At 41.1% G+C, this 19,149-nt stretch overlaps 1 protein-coding gene across 7 annotated transcripts in view; it reads left to right on the forward strand.

The window, feature by feature from the left end:
- SLC38A1 (solute carrier family 38 member 1) overlaps window positions 1–12,392 on the forward strand; it is a 70,720-nt gene extending 58,328 nt beyond the window's left edge. For 6 of the 7 annotated variants that reach the window (XM_061129409.1, XM_061129390.1, XM_061129422.1 and 3 more), the window contains 5 exons: window positions 834–934; window positions 3,239–3,357; window positions 3,894–4,035; window positions 4,127–4,224; window positions 6,019–12,392. In XM_061129409.1, coding sequence (XP_060985392.1) covers window positions 834–934; window positions 3,239–3,357; window positions 3,894–4,035; window positions 4,127–4,224; window positions 6,019–6,111 — 553 coding nt within the window. In that variant the 3' untranslated portion in view covers window positions 6,112–12,392. The remainder of the gene's footprint in view (window positions 1–833; window positions 935–3,238; window positions 3,358–3,893; window positions 4,036–4,126; window positions 4,225–6,018) is intronic. The other variant, XR_009690526.1, reaches the window with a different exon arrangement.
- Window positions 12,393–19,149: the final 6,757 nt, after the last annotated feature.

Raw genomic sequence — 19,149 nt, forward strand, 5'->3', positions numbered from 1 at the left:
TCTTGGAGATTAATTGTTTAGGCAGCTAAAGAAACTTAGAGGTTCATGCAAACTCCCAGGATAAAGTTGACCTGAGAGAAAGAGAGAGCCTTTCATTATCCCAGCTGTGAGTTCCTGGGCACTCACTGCTGTGGAGACATACAGGCTTCCCTGAGGCTGTTTGAGTACCTGCGTGCTTAGTCTGACTCCTTACGTCCCCGTGGACTGCAGTCTGCCAGGCTCCTCTGTCTATGAGATTTTCCAGACAAGCATACTGGAGCAGTTGGCCATGCCCTCCTCCAGGGGATCTTCCCGACTCAGGGATGGAACCAGTATCTCCTGCATTGCAGGTGAATTCTTTACCTACTGAGCCACCTGGGAAACCCTCCCTGAGGCTATTCGATGGGAAAATCAGACCTTAAATAGCAGCTTTAGTGACAAAATTCCCAAGGTTAAATTCTAGCTCAGCGCCTGATCTCTGGAGCCAGGAGAATAGCATTGGAACTTATTCTGCCTTTTTCCTGTACATCCTAAGTGTGGAGATAGTATCAAACAAATGTTAAAAAAAAAATACTCTCTGCCCTTCAGATGAGAACTCAATATCTTTCAGAAGAATGGGGAAGAACATTCAAGGGGTTGTTTGTTCCATGGCTCTTTCTCTGTCAATACCCAATCAGTGTAAAGAAAGTTACTGGAAACTGGTATATTTGCTGTAATTACTGGGGGTAATTACAGCAGGTCAAGTCAGTCCAAGCGTGATAGAAAGTTAAGTTCCATTCTTCAGGGTTAATATTTGTGCTTACATTCAATAATATGATTTTTAATTTTTCAAATTTCTTTTTCTTTGTTTCTAGTCGATCACAGAAAAAGATGCAGATGGTTTCAAATATCTCCTTTTTCGCCATGTTTGTTATGTATTTCTTGACTGCCATTTTTGGCTACTTGACATTCTATGGTAAGTATCTTCTGTCAGTACCTAAATATAAGTATTAGTAAGTAAATTAGTAAAAATCAGTATCAAAATATGTACTGATATTTCAGTGTGATAACCCCCAAAAGCAACAAATCTATCCACTGATTTTACTCATCTTCTCTTCTGCTTAAAGCAAATGGCTGTGGTTCCTTTACATATTCATGCTGACTATACAATAGAATAATTACTGAAACAATATACCATAATTTTTTCTCCTAATACTGTCCTTAAAAAAAATGCATTTTATAAGCATGTCACTTTTACTATGGAAGGTTTAGAACTATATCAGAGAAGGCTTTCCTAATTGCTGTTGTGAACTGGGTAATTTTCCATTAATAGAAAAGAGAGACAGAGACAGATTTTGAAAGTGAGAAAGAGTAGAGTGCTACACTCACGACACAGAGCATCAATTAATAATAAAACACCTGATTGTTCAGCGGCAGGTGGAGCTTTGCTTCAATATGAAGCAATGACAGAGTTAAATGAAATCTGAAAAAGAACGAAGTTTCATTTGTAACTTTTATTGACCCTATATGAATAGTCTACCTTACTGCTTCTTCATCCTCTCCTATTCCAGTCATCCTGCAATTTTATTCAACATCTTTCATTATCATTACAGTTTGGGACCTGGTTTAAATTTGAATACATACATTTCACATTACATTCTCTATTAAATCACATTTCTTGGGGGCACTTTTTTTTCATAAACACGAATGTCTCAAAATTTAAACACATTTGAGATGATTAACTCAGCCTGGAAAGGCTTCCCTGATTATACGGTTGTATTATTACCATTACCACAAGCCTCACAGCTTGTGGGACCGTAGTTTTGTAGTGAAAGCACTGAGTCCTAACCACTGGACCTCCAGGGAATTCCCTAATTACCATGTTCACAAGCAGTGGAGAAGAGCATTGTCTAATGAATCCATAAATACCACTTTTAATTTCTGCATAAAGATGGTGTTCTCAAGTTTCCTGCAGAGTTGCAGGGCTTGGGGGTGGGTAAAGGGAGGGAAAGAGAGAGAGAGCCTAGTATTAGTTGACTGGTCTCACTGTTGCCTTGTTCAAGCTATGATTTTTTTCCAACAAATCCATTTTTTCCCCCACATAGAATAGAATACCAAAGCCTTTCAATACTCTTAGGTCAAAGGAAAAAAGCTCAGCTAATTTTAGATGGTTATGAATTTTGAATCAAGGAAATTAGAACTAAGGAGATTTTTATTCTAATCTAGGATCCTTTTTCTAAAATTGAGACCTGTCTCTGGCCCAGACTGTTAAATGGAACTGGAATTCCACACCCTGAACCTTGAGATGGGAAGGGAACGATCTCTTGTCAAAGGAGTGGATTTTTGAGTTGAAGACAAAATGGCAGAGTAGAAGGACCTTGAGCTTAGCTCCTCTCCAGAGCACATCCAAATTACAACTAACTGCTGTACAGTCATCGATTAAAAAAAGACAGGAGTGGCCTTCCTCGATGGTCCAGTGGCTAAGACTCCACGCTCCCAATGCAGGGGGCCTGGGTTTGATCCCTGGTCTGGGAACTAAGGCCCACATGCCACAACTAAAGATTCTACACACAGCAACTAAGACTTGACGTAGCCAAATAAATAACAATAGATATTTAAAAAAACAGCAGTTATTCTTTAAAAAAAGGCAGGAGTGAGCTTTTTCTTGCTCAGTGACTGCCTTTCTAGCTTTGATTGTCTTTGAAATGACACTTTCTGAAGTTCAGTGTTAAGAAAAAGTTCAAAGTGGTATATAAGCTTTATGAGGAAAACGTATCTGGAAGTGAAGAATGAGTTCCTTGCAGCAGTGAAGTTCCATGGGCACTTCTGCTTGGATGTTGAGTGATAACAGAAGACTTTGAAAGAGGCTCCAAGTGGCCTGCAGCCCACTCAGTGAGACTGAGGCCACTGGGCATTGTTGTATGAGTGGCAGCAAATTGAGGAGAATCTAGATGAAGAAGGGCTTTGTGTTTCAACCGTATGGTATTCTAACCTCAGCTCACTCCTGGGTTTAGTAGTGTCAGTGAAGCTCCCCACTCTGTTTAATTTCTGATTACTCTTACACTCCTTTTTGCTGCAGGTATGGACAGGTGGGGCACGTCTCATATGGGGATTTTTGCTCTTCAACTTTATAAATGGTTGAATAGACACTTCAGCTCCCAGAACATTGCTTTCCTTGCCGCCTTTAGTTTACAGATCTTCTGTGGTTCAGAAAACCCCTCACTCCATGATAATGCTTTTGTCTTGTCTTAATGCCCTCTCACATTCCGCCTCATTTTAGAAAGAGTGCAGCCCGACCTCCTCCACAAGTATCAGAGTAAGGACGACCTCCTTATCCTGACGGTACGGCTGGCAGTCATCGTGGCCGTCATCCTCACCGTGCCCGTGTTATTTTTCACGGTGAGTAAAAGGCCTCAGTGCAACCTGAGAAAAGCCGAGGGCTCCTCTTCTGTGCTGCCTTCAGGAGCCACTTGCAGAACAAGGCTGCTGTGGAAACTCCTGCATCATTGAAACTGCCTCAGGAAGGATCTCGAGGGTCTTTGGAAAGAAAGTGGGATCAGTGAGTTAGAGTAGCCTTCTGACAGATGAATCAATTCTGATTAATCTATCCCTCTTCCTTACAGAGAAATGTAGATAGACTGTTTGAATCCCAGTCATCCAAGACGGGAATATAGAAGGACCAGAAGAGAGTGCTCAGTCGTAGATAAAATAGAAACTGTCCCCCCTGCAAAAGAAAACTACCTACTCATAAAGAAAAGGACTTTCCATCTTATGTCTAGCCCTCTGGCTTCCCAGACGATTAAGCCATCTAAAAACTCACGAGGTGTGGCCTGAACAAGTCCAAATGCCTGCACCCCAATCCGTCCATAACTGATGAGAAACACGAAAGTCATCAGCTGGAGGCATGCAGAACCTTTTGCTTTCTTTTTCTGCAGGTTCGATCTTCCTTATTTGAACTGGCTAAGAAAACAAAGTTTAATTTATGTCGTCATGTCTTGGTGACCTTCATACTCCTGGTTATTATCAACTTGTTGGTGATCTTCATACCCTCCATGAAGGATATTTTTGGAGTCGTTGGTATGGCTTTCTGACCTGCCGCTTATTCCATGATAGCTGTTTAGAAAGTTAAGCTTTCACAGTGATAACCTCAATTTTTCTTATTTTCCAGGTGTTACATCTGCCAATATGCTTATTTTCATTCTTCCTTCATCTCTTTATTTAAAAATCACAAGTCAAGATGGAGATAAGGGAACTCAACGAATTTGGGTATGTCTCATGCCGGCCACTCTCATTTTTCTAATTTGTTTTTCACTGAACTATGCCAGATAAATAGTCCATCTTCACCATCTAGTACTTACAGTGACCTCAAAAGGAGGCAGCCATCCTAGTGTTTGCTCATTTGGGAGATTTAAAATATCATATCAGGATCTTCTCCATTCCCTCAAAATATCTTCAGATTCTGCTCCTTTTGTGTCAGAGTGGCCAGCCAAGAGATTAGACATTTATCATCCTGTGTCTCTCCAGGGTGATGCCTTGTTATTAGCAAGATCTGAAGTGGAAAGGGGCTCAAAACTTTTCTGCAGTCCACTGTTTCTGTATAGTCCCTCGTCCTGTAACTCCATCCTTCAGCCCAGGGAACCTGCAGTGCCTTAATTGAAACAGCTAAGTTAGCATTGAGTCTTTTTATAATTTGACAGAAATGCTTTGGAGCAACAGACCTGGATTCAGAAACTACCTTTCTATATTGGAATTCTTGTTTCCAGGTCTGGTGAAGCTCAAGGGCATCTTGAAGGTGGTGCACTTGGAGACAGTGAGGGGAGCAGGGGTGAAGTGGCTGCTACATGAGTACCTTCTGGAGCACCATTATGTTTGGCCTCGGAGAAGGCTTCTCAGCCGCCCTCCCAGATAGTGTAAGCACTCCAATCGCACACGTTACCTGAGTCAACAGACCCCAATGAGGGGGTGTAGGCACGGGGGAACATCCCTGTGTATTTAGAGGAAGCATCATTGATGCCACTGGAGCATCTGCTTCCCCAACAGGACAATCCCTAAAGCTGTAAATCTCAAATCCTTCTAAATCTGATCAGTGGGGGCTTCATGAGGATAGAGAGGAAGGAGCAGTCTTCTGGTCCTGGACTTATGTTTTCTTGGAGGTTTTTGACTAAATTTTGACAGTAAACTTAAGATTCAGTCTGACAGTGGCAGAGACCTACTAATCATGAATTCTCTGGGCCCCTCCAGCCTTGCTCCCATTATAAAACCGCTGGGAGGATCTACCAAATAGCATTAGACAAAGAGATCCAGTCCATGTAGGGGCTCACTGGGAGTTACACCAGACCGGTGATGGTGAGCCTGGATGCAGCCCTCTCAAGCCCACTCTCCGCCCCCTCCCCTTCCCATAACTCTGTCTCCTCCTCCAGACTCCAGTCTGGCCTGCCCTGGCTCTCATGCCGCTTCATCCTTCTCCCTGAATTTCAGCTCATTGGAAACCCCCAACGCCAAGCAATTTATAAGCTGTGTTCTCCAGATTTTAGACTTCTTGACCTGCCCCCTGGGCCTTCATCAACCCTTGAAATCACTTAATTTTGTATACCCATTTCCTGTCTCACTTGATCAAATCTACTCTGCTTTTAGATATCCTTTTAACACTTTTTCAAACAAATGTTTACCTGCCAGTGATAAACTAGGCTGGTTGATGAAATGACCTGTATGTTTTCTAAGGATGATCTTTTTTCTTTTTTTCATTTTCATCTTTAGTCTGAAAGAAGCTAGCAAGAGTAATACCCAGTCAGTTGTAGAGCAGATTCACTCTAAGATGACCATGAAATCAAAGAGCAGAATACAGAGGATGGTTCTGCATAGCTAGTTTTTCTTAGGTTCCCATCCTTGGAGAATCAGGTGCACAAAACTTTAGAAAGAATCTCACAGTTTGGTAATAGATGTAACAAACCAAATATGAGGGGACACAAAAAGAGAGGGAAAACATTTTTGTTTTCTCCCAGGTGTGTTTGGGAAATGTTTGCTTCCCTGAAAATAACCCTTGCCTTTCTGTTACTCCAGGCTGCCCTTTTCTTGGGTCTGGGGGTGTTGTTTTCCCTGGTAAGCATTCCCTTGGTCATCTACGACTGGGCCTACTCATCAAATGGCCACTGAGACCAGCTGAGAAAAAGAAGCAGTCAAGTTACCGTGCATCAGCAACCCTTCATCACTTCCTTTGCAAGTTTACAGAAGCAAACAGGAATTTACAAGATACACAATGAAATAACACTTTGGTAGCAAAACAAGAGACCTGTTTCTTTCATGGTTCTTGCCCCTCCAGGATTGGGGATCAATTTTAAGGATTGTGGATTTTTTTGGTTCCAAATTTCATGCAAAATCATATTTTCCAGTACTTTTCACAGTTGATTGTTTTTCACTCTACTATTTTTTTGTGATTTCATCGTCTCTTAGAACTTTGAAGACATGATCACCCATCGTGTTTATTTATTGTACATCCAGATTCTGAAATAATTTTCCTACTGATGTTCAGCTTATAATATCTGTACCTTTTTAGCAGAGAAAAGAATCTTGAATTGTATATATTTATTTTGCTTTACAGAAAAAAAATGGTTTCGTAAATAATTTGCCTATTTTGGTTAATATAGCACATAGGGATAATCAGATGAGAGTCACAGGGCACATACCCTTGTTGGATCAGAGAATGCCCAATATTTGAGGCAGCTCTGATCACCTGGCAGGCGAGCTTCAGCAGCTCGTGGCCTCGCTGGCATTCCATCCACTCTGTGCAGAGACCTTCTCTGCTCAGCTCAGAAAGGGGTGGGAATGATTCTTACCTTGGTAAATATACTGAACTACACATCTGGGTTATCTAGCAAATGAAGTTTTGTTTCCCTCTTTGTGTCAAAGTTACTCTACATAATCTGAGTCAGCTTTTGTTGGGAAAGACCCACAACACCTTTATAACAAATTGAGAAGCAAGAGTCCTACAAAAAGATTGTCCAAAATGCATGAGGAAATGTTTTTCAGATGCAGATAGCCTTCAGCCCTACATCTGTATTGTTGAAGGGGGAAAAACATTTTCTTAAATTATAAACCCAGCAGCTTCTACTCATGTCCATGAGCTTTTTGCACAGAAAATCATGTGTTTCTAACCAAGGGTGATCTAGGGAAAGTAAGTCCTGTTTTATATTAGGTACTTTAGGGGGGGTCTTTAAAAGATTTGTTTTATATCTATGAAAGTGAAAGTGTTAGTTGCTCCGTTATGTCCACCTTTTTGCAACCTCATGGACTGTAGCCCACCAGGCTCCTCTTTCCATGGACTTCTCCAGGCAAAAATACTGGAGTGGGTAGCCATTCCCTTCTCAAGGGGATCTTCCCGACCCAGGGATCGAACTGGTGTCTACTGCATTGCAGGCAGATTCTTTACTGTCTGAGCCACCAAGCGAACCCAATCCGCCTGCAGTGCAGAAGACCCTGGTTCCATCTCTGGGTTGGGAAGATCCCCTGGAGAAGGGAATGGCTACCCACTCCAGTATTCTTCCCTGGGGAAGTCCATGGACAGAGGAGTCTGGCAGACTATAGTCCATGAGGTTGCAAAGAGGTGAACACAACTGAGCGACTAACACTTTGTATCTATAAATTTAGGTTATTGCAAATACAAGATTTTTGTACCTTAAATAAGCCTCATTCCTATTTCTTCTCCACTAGCCATCCATCCAGTCTTGAAAAAAGAGAAAGAGCCTTCAGAGGTGATTTTGAGGACAGCGTGTGATGAAAGCACGGTGTACCCTTCTCCCCCAAGATGGGGACTTTGGTGTCAGTGCTGTCCCTCTCCTCATCCCTGGTCAAGGGTGGGCCGTCACTGCCCACCTGATGTGACCCACATCGGGACAGAGTCGCTGACACTCTTACCCCAGCCCCTCTCCTAAAAGCAAGTGAAGGAAATTCCGGAGAGATTGAAAAAGAAGAGAAGTTCGGGGCACGGTAGCTTGAAAAGGCATTGGGGACAGGATAGGAACCCAGCACCACATCCCCCCTATGCTGGACCATCACCTGTGCTTGGATTGTCTGTATCACACAATGAGAAGCATGTGTACCCTGTGACCTAGTCTCTTGAAACAGGGCTTGTGTTATATCTACATCCTGGTTGAACTCAACAAACACGTCAGTTCACTGAACAGATATCTTATCCAGAGATAAGTAGCCTCTAACCACAGACTCTTGGCAGAGTTTCGAGGCACTTAACTCTGGGCTCTGTTCCTCCCGCACTGAGATCCCCGGAGGCCTCCACACTTACCGGGAGTAACACGGAACTGTCCCCTCCCCTTGACAGACTAACATCCCATACAGAAAGCAAGCATCAAGATCATTCCTGATCCTCTTGGGGGAAAAGGAAAGTTTATTTTCTGCCTGTCTTAGTAGTATCATCATAGCTTCTAATGTCATGCTCCAGAATTATATCCACAGACATCAGAGTTCAGGTGTTTAGAAATGAGTACCTACCTATGTATGAATTCCTAACCCAGTGAAACCCACAGCCATTTCTGTCCTTCTCAGCAGTCTTTCATAGATAAGCAGAAGAGAAACTCAACCAAACAAGATGCCTGGCCCTTGGAGCTTGGCTGGGGCACCCAATCATGTAATAGCTAGCTAGTGGATGACCCTCCATTAAAAAAATACAAATTTATTTGCAAGCTTTATTAGGCTACTTCCTGTTTTCTTCATTAACTTATAAAAATTCACTTTCTGCCTATACAGTCAGTTTAGAAGATTATCATTAGGTCTTGGGATGTGTAGTGATATTTTTGGATCTCTGGATTTTATGTGTCAGAACAAGGGATTTTTTTTTATTATTTAAAATATGCTTATTTACAGGAGGCACTTGTTGACGTCTGCACTACTACAGGTTTTTAAAATCTTCTTTGTATGTTTATTTAAGTTTATTGTTGACTGAATATAATAGACCCTAGTGTAATTTGTCAGATGTCAGTGATTAATTTCATCATTTGTGTGGGATTAGCTGTAAAGTGTGCTGTTCTTATTATTCTTGTTCAGAGTAGTGAACCCATCGCCAAAAATACATGTACCACAGATGTTAGGTAGAATTTAAATCACACAGTCAAGTGCTGTACAGGTTTTTCTGCTATGTGAGTAGACTAAGGAATTTTATACCTCAGGCCTTTGGGAGCAGCACGTTTTCCTTGGGTAGATAGGACCTCAGCACCAGTGAACAGTGCTAGGTTCACACTTTGGGGTATGACCTGTTCTCTAGTTGTAATAACATAGCACACTGTAAATCCCTAATTTCCTTCATGTTACTTATTGGAAGTGAGGACAGCAGCATATGTACAGGGAAGAAATGCAGTCTTGTTAATCATAGGCAGTCCCCAGTTTATAAGCTAGTGCAGAACCCCAACTTACAGGCAGAGTATAGTGTAGAATTGTCCGTTGGTTGTTTGTAACCTGGAATGTATTTTCCTTCAGAAATCAAGTTATACATTGATGGTTAGGCCCTCAGGCCACCTAGAAAAGATGATCTAAACTCATCATTTAGCTGAAACAGGATACTGTATTAGCAAGATTGCTAAGGAATCTAAGCAATGAATCTGATTTTGTTCCTAGCAGATGTTTGTTCAGAGTTGCCGAGAATCCGTCCCTCGTGCTGTTAGTGGAATCTGGATCAACCGCTCCAACCTCACACTGCCTGTTGGGTGGTGGCACCAGAGTAAGCCACCAATTAGAAGTGCCCAGAGTGGCCTACAGCTGGGTCCCCAGCAAAGGAAGGGGACCAGGTCCAGGGCAACCAGAGACCTCACAGGAAGAGGAGGGTTAAGGAGGATGAGGGGTCCTCCGGTGGGCCGTACATCACCAGGGACATTCTCCACTGCTACCCCTTCTGTTCTCTGGAGGCTCAGGCCTGGCCTGCCTGCTTCTGTTTGTAGAACCTTTTGCTCCTGGAGTTTATCTCCTTCACTCCCACTACCATAAATGATGTCACTGCATAACTTCTCTTGCATGCCAGTCGCTGAAGCCAGCACACAGCACTTTTAATGGATTTAGTGCTAGGAAACCATAGTTTAACTGCCCAGTAGTCAAAGAGGGGTAAAAACCTCTCTACCCACCTTTCCTCTCATATTTGCAGACCCTGTTGAGAAAGACATACATGGGTGATGGCCATGGGGCTTGGGGTGGACTAATGGCTGTGATAAGGTGTCATAGTATTTCAGAGGACACCTCAGACAGTCACCCCAGAATTAGCTTTTGTCTAGAGTTGGATTCAAGCCTCCAAGTCAGTGTTCCTCAAAGTGGGGATCCCCAGATCAGCAGCATCAGCATCACCTGGGAACTCGATGGGATGCACGTACTTAGGCCTCAGTCCAGACCAAATAAGATCAGAAACTATGAGGGTGGAGGTCCAGCAAACTGCTCAATGATCTTGGCACAGGTCAAGTTAGAGACCCACACGGAGCAAATTCGTCTCTCCTTTTTCTCCCCACTAGTCCTATCTGTCATTCTCAGATGGTGATTCCTGGGACTTGAGGGAGAAGAAGTGGGAGCCAGGACTTAGGGAGGGGAGGAATGCAGCCGCCTTCCCACTGGAAATGCGGGTACAGGTGCATCGTTGCAAATAAGGCTGCCTGCACGTGGCCTGAGACACAGTAAGGCTACGGTTTTGGCAGCTGTGAAGAAATGAAAATGAGGTGTTTTAGGTGTTGTTTTTTTTTTCTTTTTTGAAAGCAATTAAAAGATATACCCTTTGTTAGAGGAAATTCTGAATTTAGGTCAGAAGTTTCTCTAGAATGTTTGGGTTCATCATGTGATGATCAATCCTGTCCTCCCTTTAAAGGGAGTTCTCTGCTGAAAGGGGCTACAGACTGCTTTGACAAGGTTAGCGCTCCACTTGTGTTTCAGCGGGTCAGAGTGCTGGACGGCACATCTTGTTGGGTCGGGGGTGGGGAGGAGATTGATGAAATGATCAGGTATTTGATTTTATGCCTTTAGTGCAAAAGCCATCAGTTTCCCTCTGTTTTTCAATGTAAGTTGGCTTGAGGCTTAGGCTGTAAACCTTAAGAATATGATTCCTCCATTCCAGTTCATGGTAAACTTCTACCCACTTTCAAAATAAAGATTGAGATTATATCATTTAAGGATGTTAATGTTTTCCTTAGGGATGGCAAATCTAAGAATCTTTTAGCAACAGAACACCATTCCTCTAAAATACAGTGAATTATTTATAATGATCTAAGGTTTTCAGATGAAAAATTGGGGACGGGGTGGCTGACAGCTGAAAAATACCACTAAATCTTAAAGGGAAAGTTCTTGAAAAGCATGTAAAATTCACAGGGCTCAGACCTCTTTCTTTAGAGTTTTCTGTAAGGAAGAACTGTGAAACTGGGCCCATGTGCATACAGGCTTGAATTTGTGTTTTTAAAAGGAAGAATCTATGCAGTTGAGGCTTATTGTAGGAAATACTTCATTTGTATGTAAATACATTGTAAATAAATAGGAGGCTGTATATTTTTGAAGTTGTTGATCCACATTGAAATAGAAGTCACTAGTATCTGCATATCAAGAATAAATGTCTTCATTAATATTAGTGGTTTTGTTTGGCAATTAGAAAAATTTACATTCTCTCCCAGGTAACATAGTTCTCTTAATGTAAACTTGGAACCTACAAATCTTACTTGTTTAGAGAGAGAAATGTCTGAGAAATGTTACGTTGATTTCTTATACTGGTATTAAGATTAATTATTTCAAAGCTAGTTCTCTGAGCTACAAATAAGAAGAAACATTTTAGACCCAAATTATTGCTATATAGAAATAGAATACCCAAAATAATGAGTTGTTTCTTCGCAATACTGTTCCAGCGTTAACACTGATACTACTACACAGTATTTATGAAAACAGAAGTTGGGGAAGAGGAATTTTTTTTTTTTCCAAAATTGAATTTCTGTTTCCCAAACTTTGGTCTCTTTGAAAGGGAAAGACCTGAATCTTAGACCTGAATATTAACTGTGAGCACAAATATGAAAGAAAGAAAAAAGGAACTATTATTTTATCAAACTTTGGAAAGTCTTGCATGTTTCCCTTTTCAGTGTCCACGCCAACATAGGATGTCTTAAGTAATTTTTGCCCCAAAAACACTTGAATCTTGATCACTGGTATGTAATCTACTCTCTAGAGTTCAGTGTATTCTAGACTTCATCTACCTATAGCACACCACTGATTTACTAATGTAAAACCTTGTCAATGATTTCAGATGGATGATTTAAGTGAGTCACCCGTCACAAAACTTTGTCATTCATGGTTGATTAAACACATAGGTTTTTTTCCCCCCACCCCAGGATGTGGTGTAAATAAAGACATGTAAGAAGTTCTATTGTATAATTGCTCTGTTAACATAGTTTTTAAACATTAAAATGTGGAATAAAGCATTTATGAATTTTTGTGTTCCTTCTAGGGTACAATACTAAGGTGGCTCAATGGCTAAGAATCTGCCTGCAGTGCAGGAGACAGGGGTTTGATTCTTAGGTTGGGAAGATCCCCTGGAGGAGGAAATGGTAATCCCCTCCAGTATTCTTGCCTGGATAATCCCATGGACAGAGGAGCCTGATGGGGAGCCAGGGCGTAGCAAAGAGTTGGACCTGAGTGACTGAACACGCACACACACGCGCACACACACACACTAATTAAAAGGGCAAGGGGGGTAATTGGGTACCTGCTATACTCACTATCTGGGATTGTTGGAGACAGATTTGCCACACTTGTCAGTGTTTTGGGACACTGAGAGTTCATGGAAGCTTATATTCAAGTGTCCAAACTTTAAAAAATGCTTCCAGTTCTACTAGTAAGCAGAAATGCGTGTTTGTTTATGGCTTTAAAAATAATTTTGTTCCTGTGACAATGTTATTCCAACCAGCTGAATTATTTACAGAAAATTGAGCATGTAATAGTTCTTCATTACTGGTCAGGGCAGAGACTTGGATAACCATGATATTGAATGGTTTGCCTTGGAAATGAACAGAGATCATTCTGTCATTTTTGAGATTGCATCCAAGTACTGCAATTCAGACTCTTTTGTTGACTATGAGGGCTACTCCGTTTCTTCTAAGGGATTCTTGCCCACAGTAGTAGATACAATGGTCATCTGAGTTAAATTCGCCCATTCCGGTCCATTTTAGTTCACTGATTCCTAAAATGTTGATGTTCACTCTTGCCATCTCCTGTTTTCCCACTTCCAGTTTGCCTTGATTCACGGACCTCACATTTCAGGTTTCTATGCAATATTGTTCTTTCCAGCATCAGACTTTGCTTCCATCACCCGTCACGTCCACAACTGGCATTGTTTTTGCTTTGGCTCCATCTCTTTATTCTTTCTGGACTAAGTTCTCTACTCTTCTCCAGTAGCATATTGGACACCTACCAACCTGGGGAGTTCAACTTTCAGTGTCATAACTTTTTGCCTTTTCATACTGTTCATGGGGTTCTCAAGGCAAGAATACTGAAGTGGTTTGCCATTCCCTTCTCTAGTGGACCATGTTTGGTCAGAAAACCAAGATCCTGGCATCCAGTCCCATCACTTCATGGCAAATAGATGGGGAAACAATGGAAACAGAGATTTTATTTTGGGGGGCTCCAAAACCACTGCAGATGGTGACTGCAGCCATGAGATTAAAAGATGCTTGCTCCTTGGAAGGAAGCTATGACCAATCTAGACAGCATATTAAAAAGCAGAGACATTACTTTTGCCAACGAAGGTCCATCTCGTCAAAGCTACGGTTTTTCCAGTAGTCATGTATGGATGTGAGAGTTGGACTATTAAGAAAGCTGAATGCCAAAGAATTGATGCTTTTGAACTGTGGTGTTGGAGAACACTCTTGAGAGTCCCTTGCACTGCGAGGAGATCAAATCAGTCAATCCTTAAGGAAATCAGTCCTGAGTATTCATTGGAAGGACTTGATACTGAAGCTGAAACTGCAATATTTGGTCACCTGATGAGAAGAAATGACTCATTGGAAAAGACCCTGATGCTGGCAAAGATTGAAGGCAGGAGGAGAAGGGGATAACAGAGGATGAGATGTTTGGATGGCATCACCGGCTGGATGGACATGAGTTTGAGCAAATTCCAGGAATTGGCGATGGACAGGGAAGCCTGGCATGCTACAGTCCCTGGGGTCACATGATTGAGCGATGGAACTGATCTGAATAGTTCTTCATGTACCAGTAAGAAGTGGTTCCCCCAAACTTCAGTTCACTGCATTGTTCTAAGATTATTTGTAAAAGCTAAAACTCGGTGATTAAAGACAAATGAGGATTCTAAAAAAAAAGAAAAATACTTCCAATAGGAATCTATCTGATCTGAAGCATATTACATTTCTCCAATCCTTCATAATCAGAGTAGATTGAACATAATATTTTCTTCTTAAACTCAAGTTCATCTTTATGAGTATCAGTTTCTATGCCATCCTGTAGGAGGGACTCCAGTCTTTCTCTGCCCACATTGTAACCACTTATAAAATAGGAAATCCTATCAACACATCCATTTCTCCAGGAACTATTGATGGGAAAGCTCCTATAGCCTGATTTTTCCCTTGTCCATCATTGGCTCCTCCCCATGATTTTAGGAAAGTTTATCTGACCAAGATGGCAAGATGGCCATAGTCTGATGCATGCATTTATCTGTGGACAGGGTTAGGTAGAAACAACCTGCACCTCAAGATATGACTGAGTGTGAGGCTGCTGTTGACCCTCGCTGGGCTGCCCAAGAGATAGCTCTTTCTGCAGGGCCACCTTCGTGCCCATGTGGATCTCAAGGTAGAAATTTGGAGTCCAAGCTGTGGACTCCAACCTAGCTTCATTAGCAATAAGGCCGATACTTTCATCCTTATGTGCCTCCTGTTTCTGTTTCTTAATTAATCAAAACCCCAGGGACAAAGGGCATGAGTCATTTCACTTTCAAACCCAAGCAGTTGTAAAAGTGCGTTAGAATATGAGCAGGTTTTGTTATGAATCAAAAGGTCTGGTCCTATTGTACTGTTAATGCTCTGACTGCTTCTACTACCATTCCATGCTAATGTTCTATTCTGCCCTATTTTACACATAATTGTTTGGGTATGGGGAGAATAACCCATAATGGAATAAACTATGGACTTCCAAAATGGAATTAACTATGGACTTACTGATAAGTAAGAAGACATGCTTGCTTACCTTTTAGATTTATAATTAGATTCTGTCTCATTAGCATAGTCTGAGAAGGAATTGATGAGGCCCAAATAACTGAGCCAATTTTTGTATACTAGTGCTTTATCTTTCATTATTTCAAATTTTAGACTAATCCAAATTGGCAGGACAATCTGTTCTTCAGTAGTTAGTGAAACATTAAAATAACCTGCCAAATTATCAAAATGCATTATAAAGCAATAGCACTTAAAACAGACTTATGATGTGGAAATGAATAGATTTATAATAGAGAACACAACATCAGAAAAGTGGCCTTTCAAATTAATGGGGAAAATAAGGGATACTCAATAAATCATGAAAAAAATGACTTAGTTTTATGAAGATAATAAAGATATATCCTTATATTGTCCCTTATATGTTAAAAAAAAATGCTCATCTAAAAGACTTTAAGACACACAGGTAAATATGTCTTTTTTTTTTTTTTTTTTTACAAATGTAGTGCTATGACTCTCATATAATGTAGTCAAGTGCCAAAATGTTTATCTAGCTCATTATTAATAAAGGAACAAATGAAATGTTTTAAACTGGTTCCAAGGAGAATTCAAAGAAAAGACACATATATGAGCAACCAGGGATGCTGAAATGAATTTGCTAAAAGATGCAAAACTGGTTCTTTCCACAGGGAGAAATCAATTACATCTCCATCAGACAGAATTCATTTGCTTCTCTGGGCAATAATAATTTTGGTCTCCATCAGCTTTCTACAATTTACAGGGTTATGAAAACTCAATGACAAAAAAAAATGAGCAAAATTCATTTAGAAGCAGAACTCAGAAGGGACATCTAGTATTGCACAGAAAACCTACTAATTTTTTTTGCTCCTTTTAAAACTTCAAATTCTTTCCAATTTTCTTAATACCTTTCCCCCTTTTGACCATAAACGTCTCTAAGATTATTTTTTGTCATTAATAAAAGATGGCCTCGTTAGGTTTGACCTGATAATTCACATAGGTGCGGTGTCAGTTAACCAGGTAGGCTTTCTTGGGCTTCCCTGGTGGTTCAGTGATAAAGAACATGCCTGCCAATGCAGGAGACTCGGGTTCCATCCCTGGGTCTGAAAGATTCCCCTGGAGGAGAAAAATGGCAAACCACTCCAGTATTCTTGCCTATGAAATCCAGAGGAGCCTGCTGGGCTACAGTCCATGGGGTCACAAAAGAGGTGGAACGTGACTTAGCTACTAAACAACAAAAGGGCTTTCTTGGGTTTGTATTGTATAACTACTGGAGCTCTGAATTGCACTTGTGAAAGTCTCTATTATTTGCCAGCTCAAGCCTAGGAAGGGCTTCCCTGGTGGTTTAGACGGTAAAGAATCCACCTGCAATGCGGGAGACCTGGGTTCGATTCCTGGGTTGGGAAGATGCCCTGGAAAAGGGAATGGCTACCCTCTTCAGCATACTTGGCTGGAGAATTCCATGGACAGAGGAGCCTGGAGGGCTGCAATCCATGGGGTCACAAAGAGTTGGACACAACAGAGTGACTTTCACTCTCAAGACTAGGAAATCAAGCCCAAGGAATTCCACCATACTTTGCCCAAGTTGCCTATAAATCTGAATGAATTCCTCTCTATGTGAGTTCCCAGATTTGCTAAGGAGCCTGGTCTTCTAGAAAGTGCCCTTTCTCACAAGGATGGTGCTAGGCCAGCTTTCCTGGGATGGCTTTGTTGGCACTGGCCTCATAAGTAAAATCAACCTATGTTCACTAAAGGTATTCAGTTAAAGGAACATCCTTCACAAATACATTCCTAGAAATTGATAACAATTTTTTCCCAGAAATTGATATACAATTTTTTTTTCAATTATATACTGGTAGAAAGGAAGCTATGCAAATAACTATACACTGCTATGAAAGAGTAAAAGAACTCGGAGCTTTTTAATTTATTGATGGTGGGAAGATCAATGAGTTTGACTTCATTTTACAAAAGCAGAGTCTAGTGAATTAATGTAGATTAAAGATAGCTTAAAAAGAAAGAGAAATGACTTCCTTGTTCATCCGGAAAAGAGTATTAAAACAGTCTCAACACAACCACAGAGAACTTTCCCTCATTAGTGCCTTCCATCCTGTGTAATTCTGCTCTGCTGGATCTTGGTTTAAGGTTCTGCTGACATAAACTTATCTGCTCCTGGACTAAAAGGAGTCATGGGAAGTCACACTCACTTCACAGGTACAGCTTGAAAGTTATCTAAGTAACGTCAGCCCTGAAACTTGTACAGCAAAGTCTATTCTATGAAGTATCAGTAGTCTAATATACTTGGCAGGTCCTTTTCCATGACGCAATGGGCCTCTGTGTCTTTGCTTTGCTGTTGCTGTTCACTCTCCAAGTCGTGTCTGACTCTGCAACCCCGTAAACTGCAGCACTCCAGGCTCCCCTGTCCTTCACTATCTCCTGGAGTTTGCTCAAACTCATGTCCATTGAGTCAGTGATGCTATCTAACCATTTCATCCTCTGTCGCCCCCTTCTCCTTTTGCCCTCATTATTTCCCAGATTCGGAGTCTTTTCCAATGAGTAGGCTCTTTGCATCAGGTGGCCAAAGTATTGGAGCTTCAGCATCAGTCCTTTCAATGAATATTCAGGGTTGATTTCCTTTAGGATTGACTAGTGTGATCTCCTTGTAGTCCAAGGGACTCTCAAGAGTCTTCTCTAGCACCACAGTTCAAAAGCATCAATTCTTCAGTGCTCAGATTTCTTTATGGTCCAACTCTCACATCCATACATGACCACTGGAAAAACCACTTTGACTATGCAGACCTTTGTCAGCATTAAGTGATGCCTCTGCTTTTTAATATGCTGTCTAGGTTTGTCAAAGCTTTCTTTCCAAGGAGCAAGTGTCTTTTAATTTCATGGCTGCAGTCACCATCTGCACTGATTTTGTAGCCCAAGAAATTATAACCTATCACTATTTCCACTTTTTCTCCTTCTATTTGCCAAGAAGTGATGGGACCAGATGCCATGATCCTTGTTTTTTGAATGCTGAGCTTTAAGCCAGCTTTTTCACTCTCCTCTTTCACCCTCATCAAGAGGCTCTTTACCTATAGCTGATTCATGTTGATGTTTGGCAGAAAGAAACCAGCACAATATTATAAAGCAATTATCCTTCAATTAAAAAAAAATAAATTTTAAACACAAATAAATAAATTTAAAGATTAAAAAGTCTCTTTAGTTCCTCTTCACTTTCTGCCATTAGAGTGGTATCATTTGCATATTTGAGGTTGTCATATTTCTCCCAGCAATCTTGACTCCCACTTGTGATTCGTCCAGCCCTGCACTTCGCATGATGTTCTCTGCAGGGTGACAATACACAGCCTTGACATACTCCTTTCCCAACTTTTTTTTTTTTCTTTCCCAACTTTGAAGCAGTCTGTTGTTTCATATCCAGTTCTAACTGTTGCTTCTTGACCTGCATACGGGTTTCTCAGGAGACAAGTAAGGTGGTCTGGTATTCCCATCTCTTTAAGGATTTTCCACAATTTGTTTTGTGATCCACACAGTCAAAGGCTTTAGCATAGTCAAGCCTAGTCAATGAAGCAAAGTAGATGTTTTTCTGGAATTTCCTTGCTTTCTCTATGATCCAATGAATGCTGGAAATTTGATCTCTGATTCCTCTGCTTTTTCTAAGCCCATTTGTATATCTGGAAGTTCTGAGTTCATGTACTTCTGAAACCTAGCTTGAAGGATTTTGAGCATAACCTTGCTAGCATAAAAAGTGAGCATAATTGTATGGTAGCTTGAACATTCTTTGGTATTGCCCTTCTTTGGGATTGGAATGAAAGCTGACTTTTTCCAGTCCTGTGGCCATTGCTGAGTTTTCCAACTTTGCTGACATATTGAATGAAGCACTTGGATTTTAAAAGTTCAACTGGAATCCCATCACCTCCACAAGTTTTTTTTTTTTTTTTTTTTTTTTTGTAGTAATGCTTCCTAAGGCTTACTTGAACTTACACCCCAAGATGGC

This window comes from Dama dama, chromosome 3 (genome assembly GCF_033118175.1).
Source record: "Dama dama isolate Ldn47 chromosome 3, ASM3311817v1, whole genome shotgun sequence".
NCBI lineage: Eukaryota > Metazoa > Chordata > Mammalia > Artiodactyla > Cervidae > Dama > Dama dama.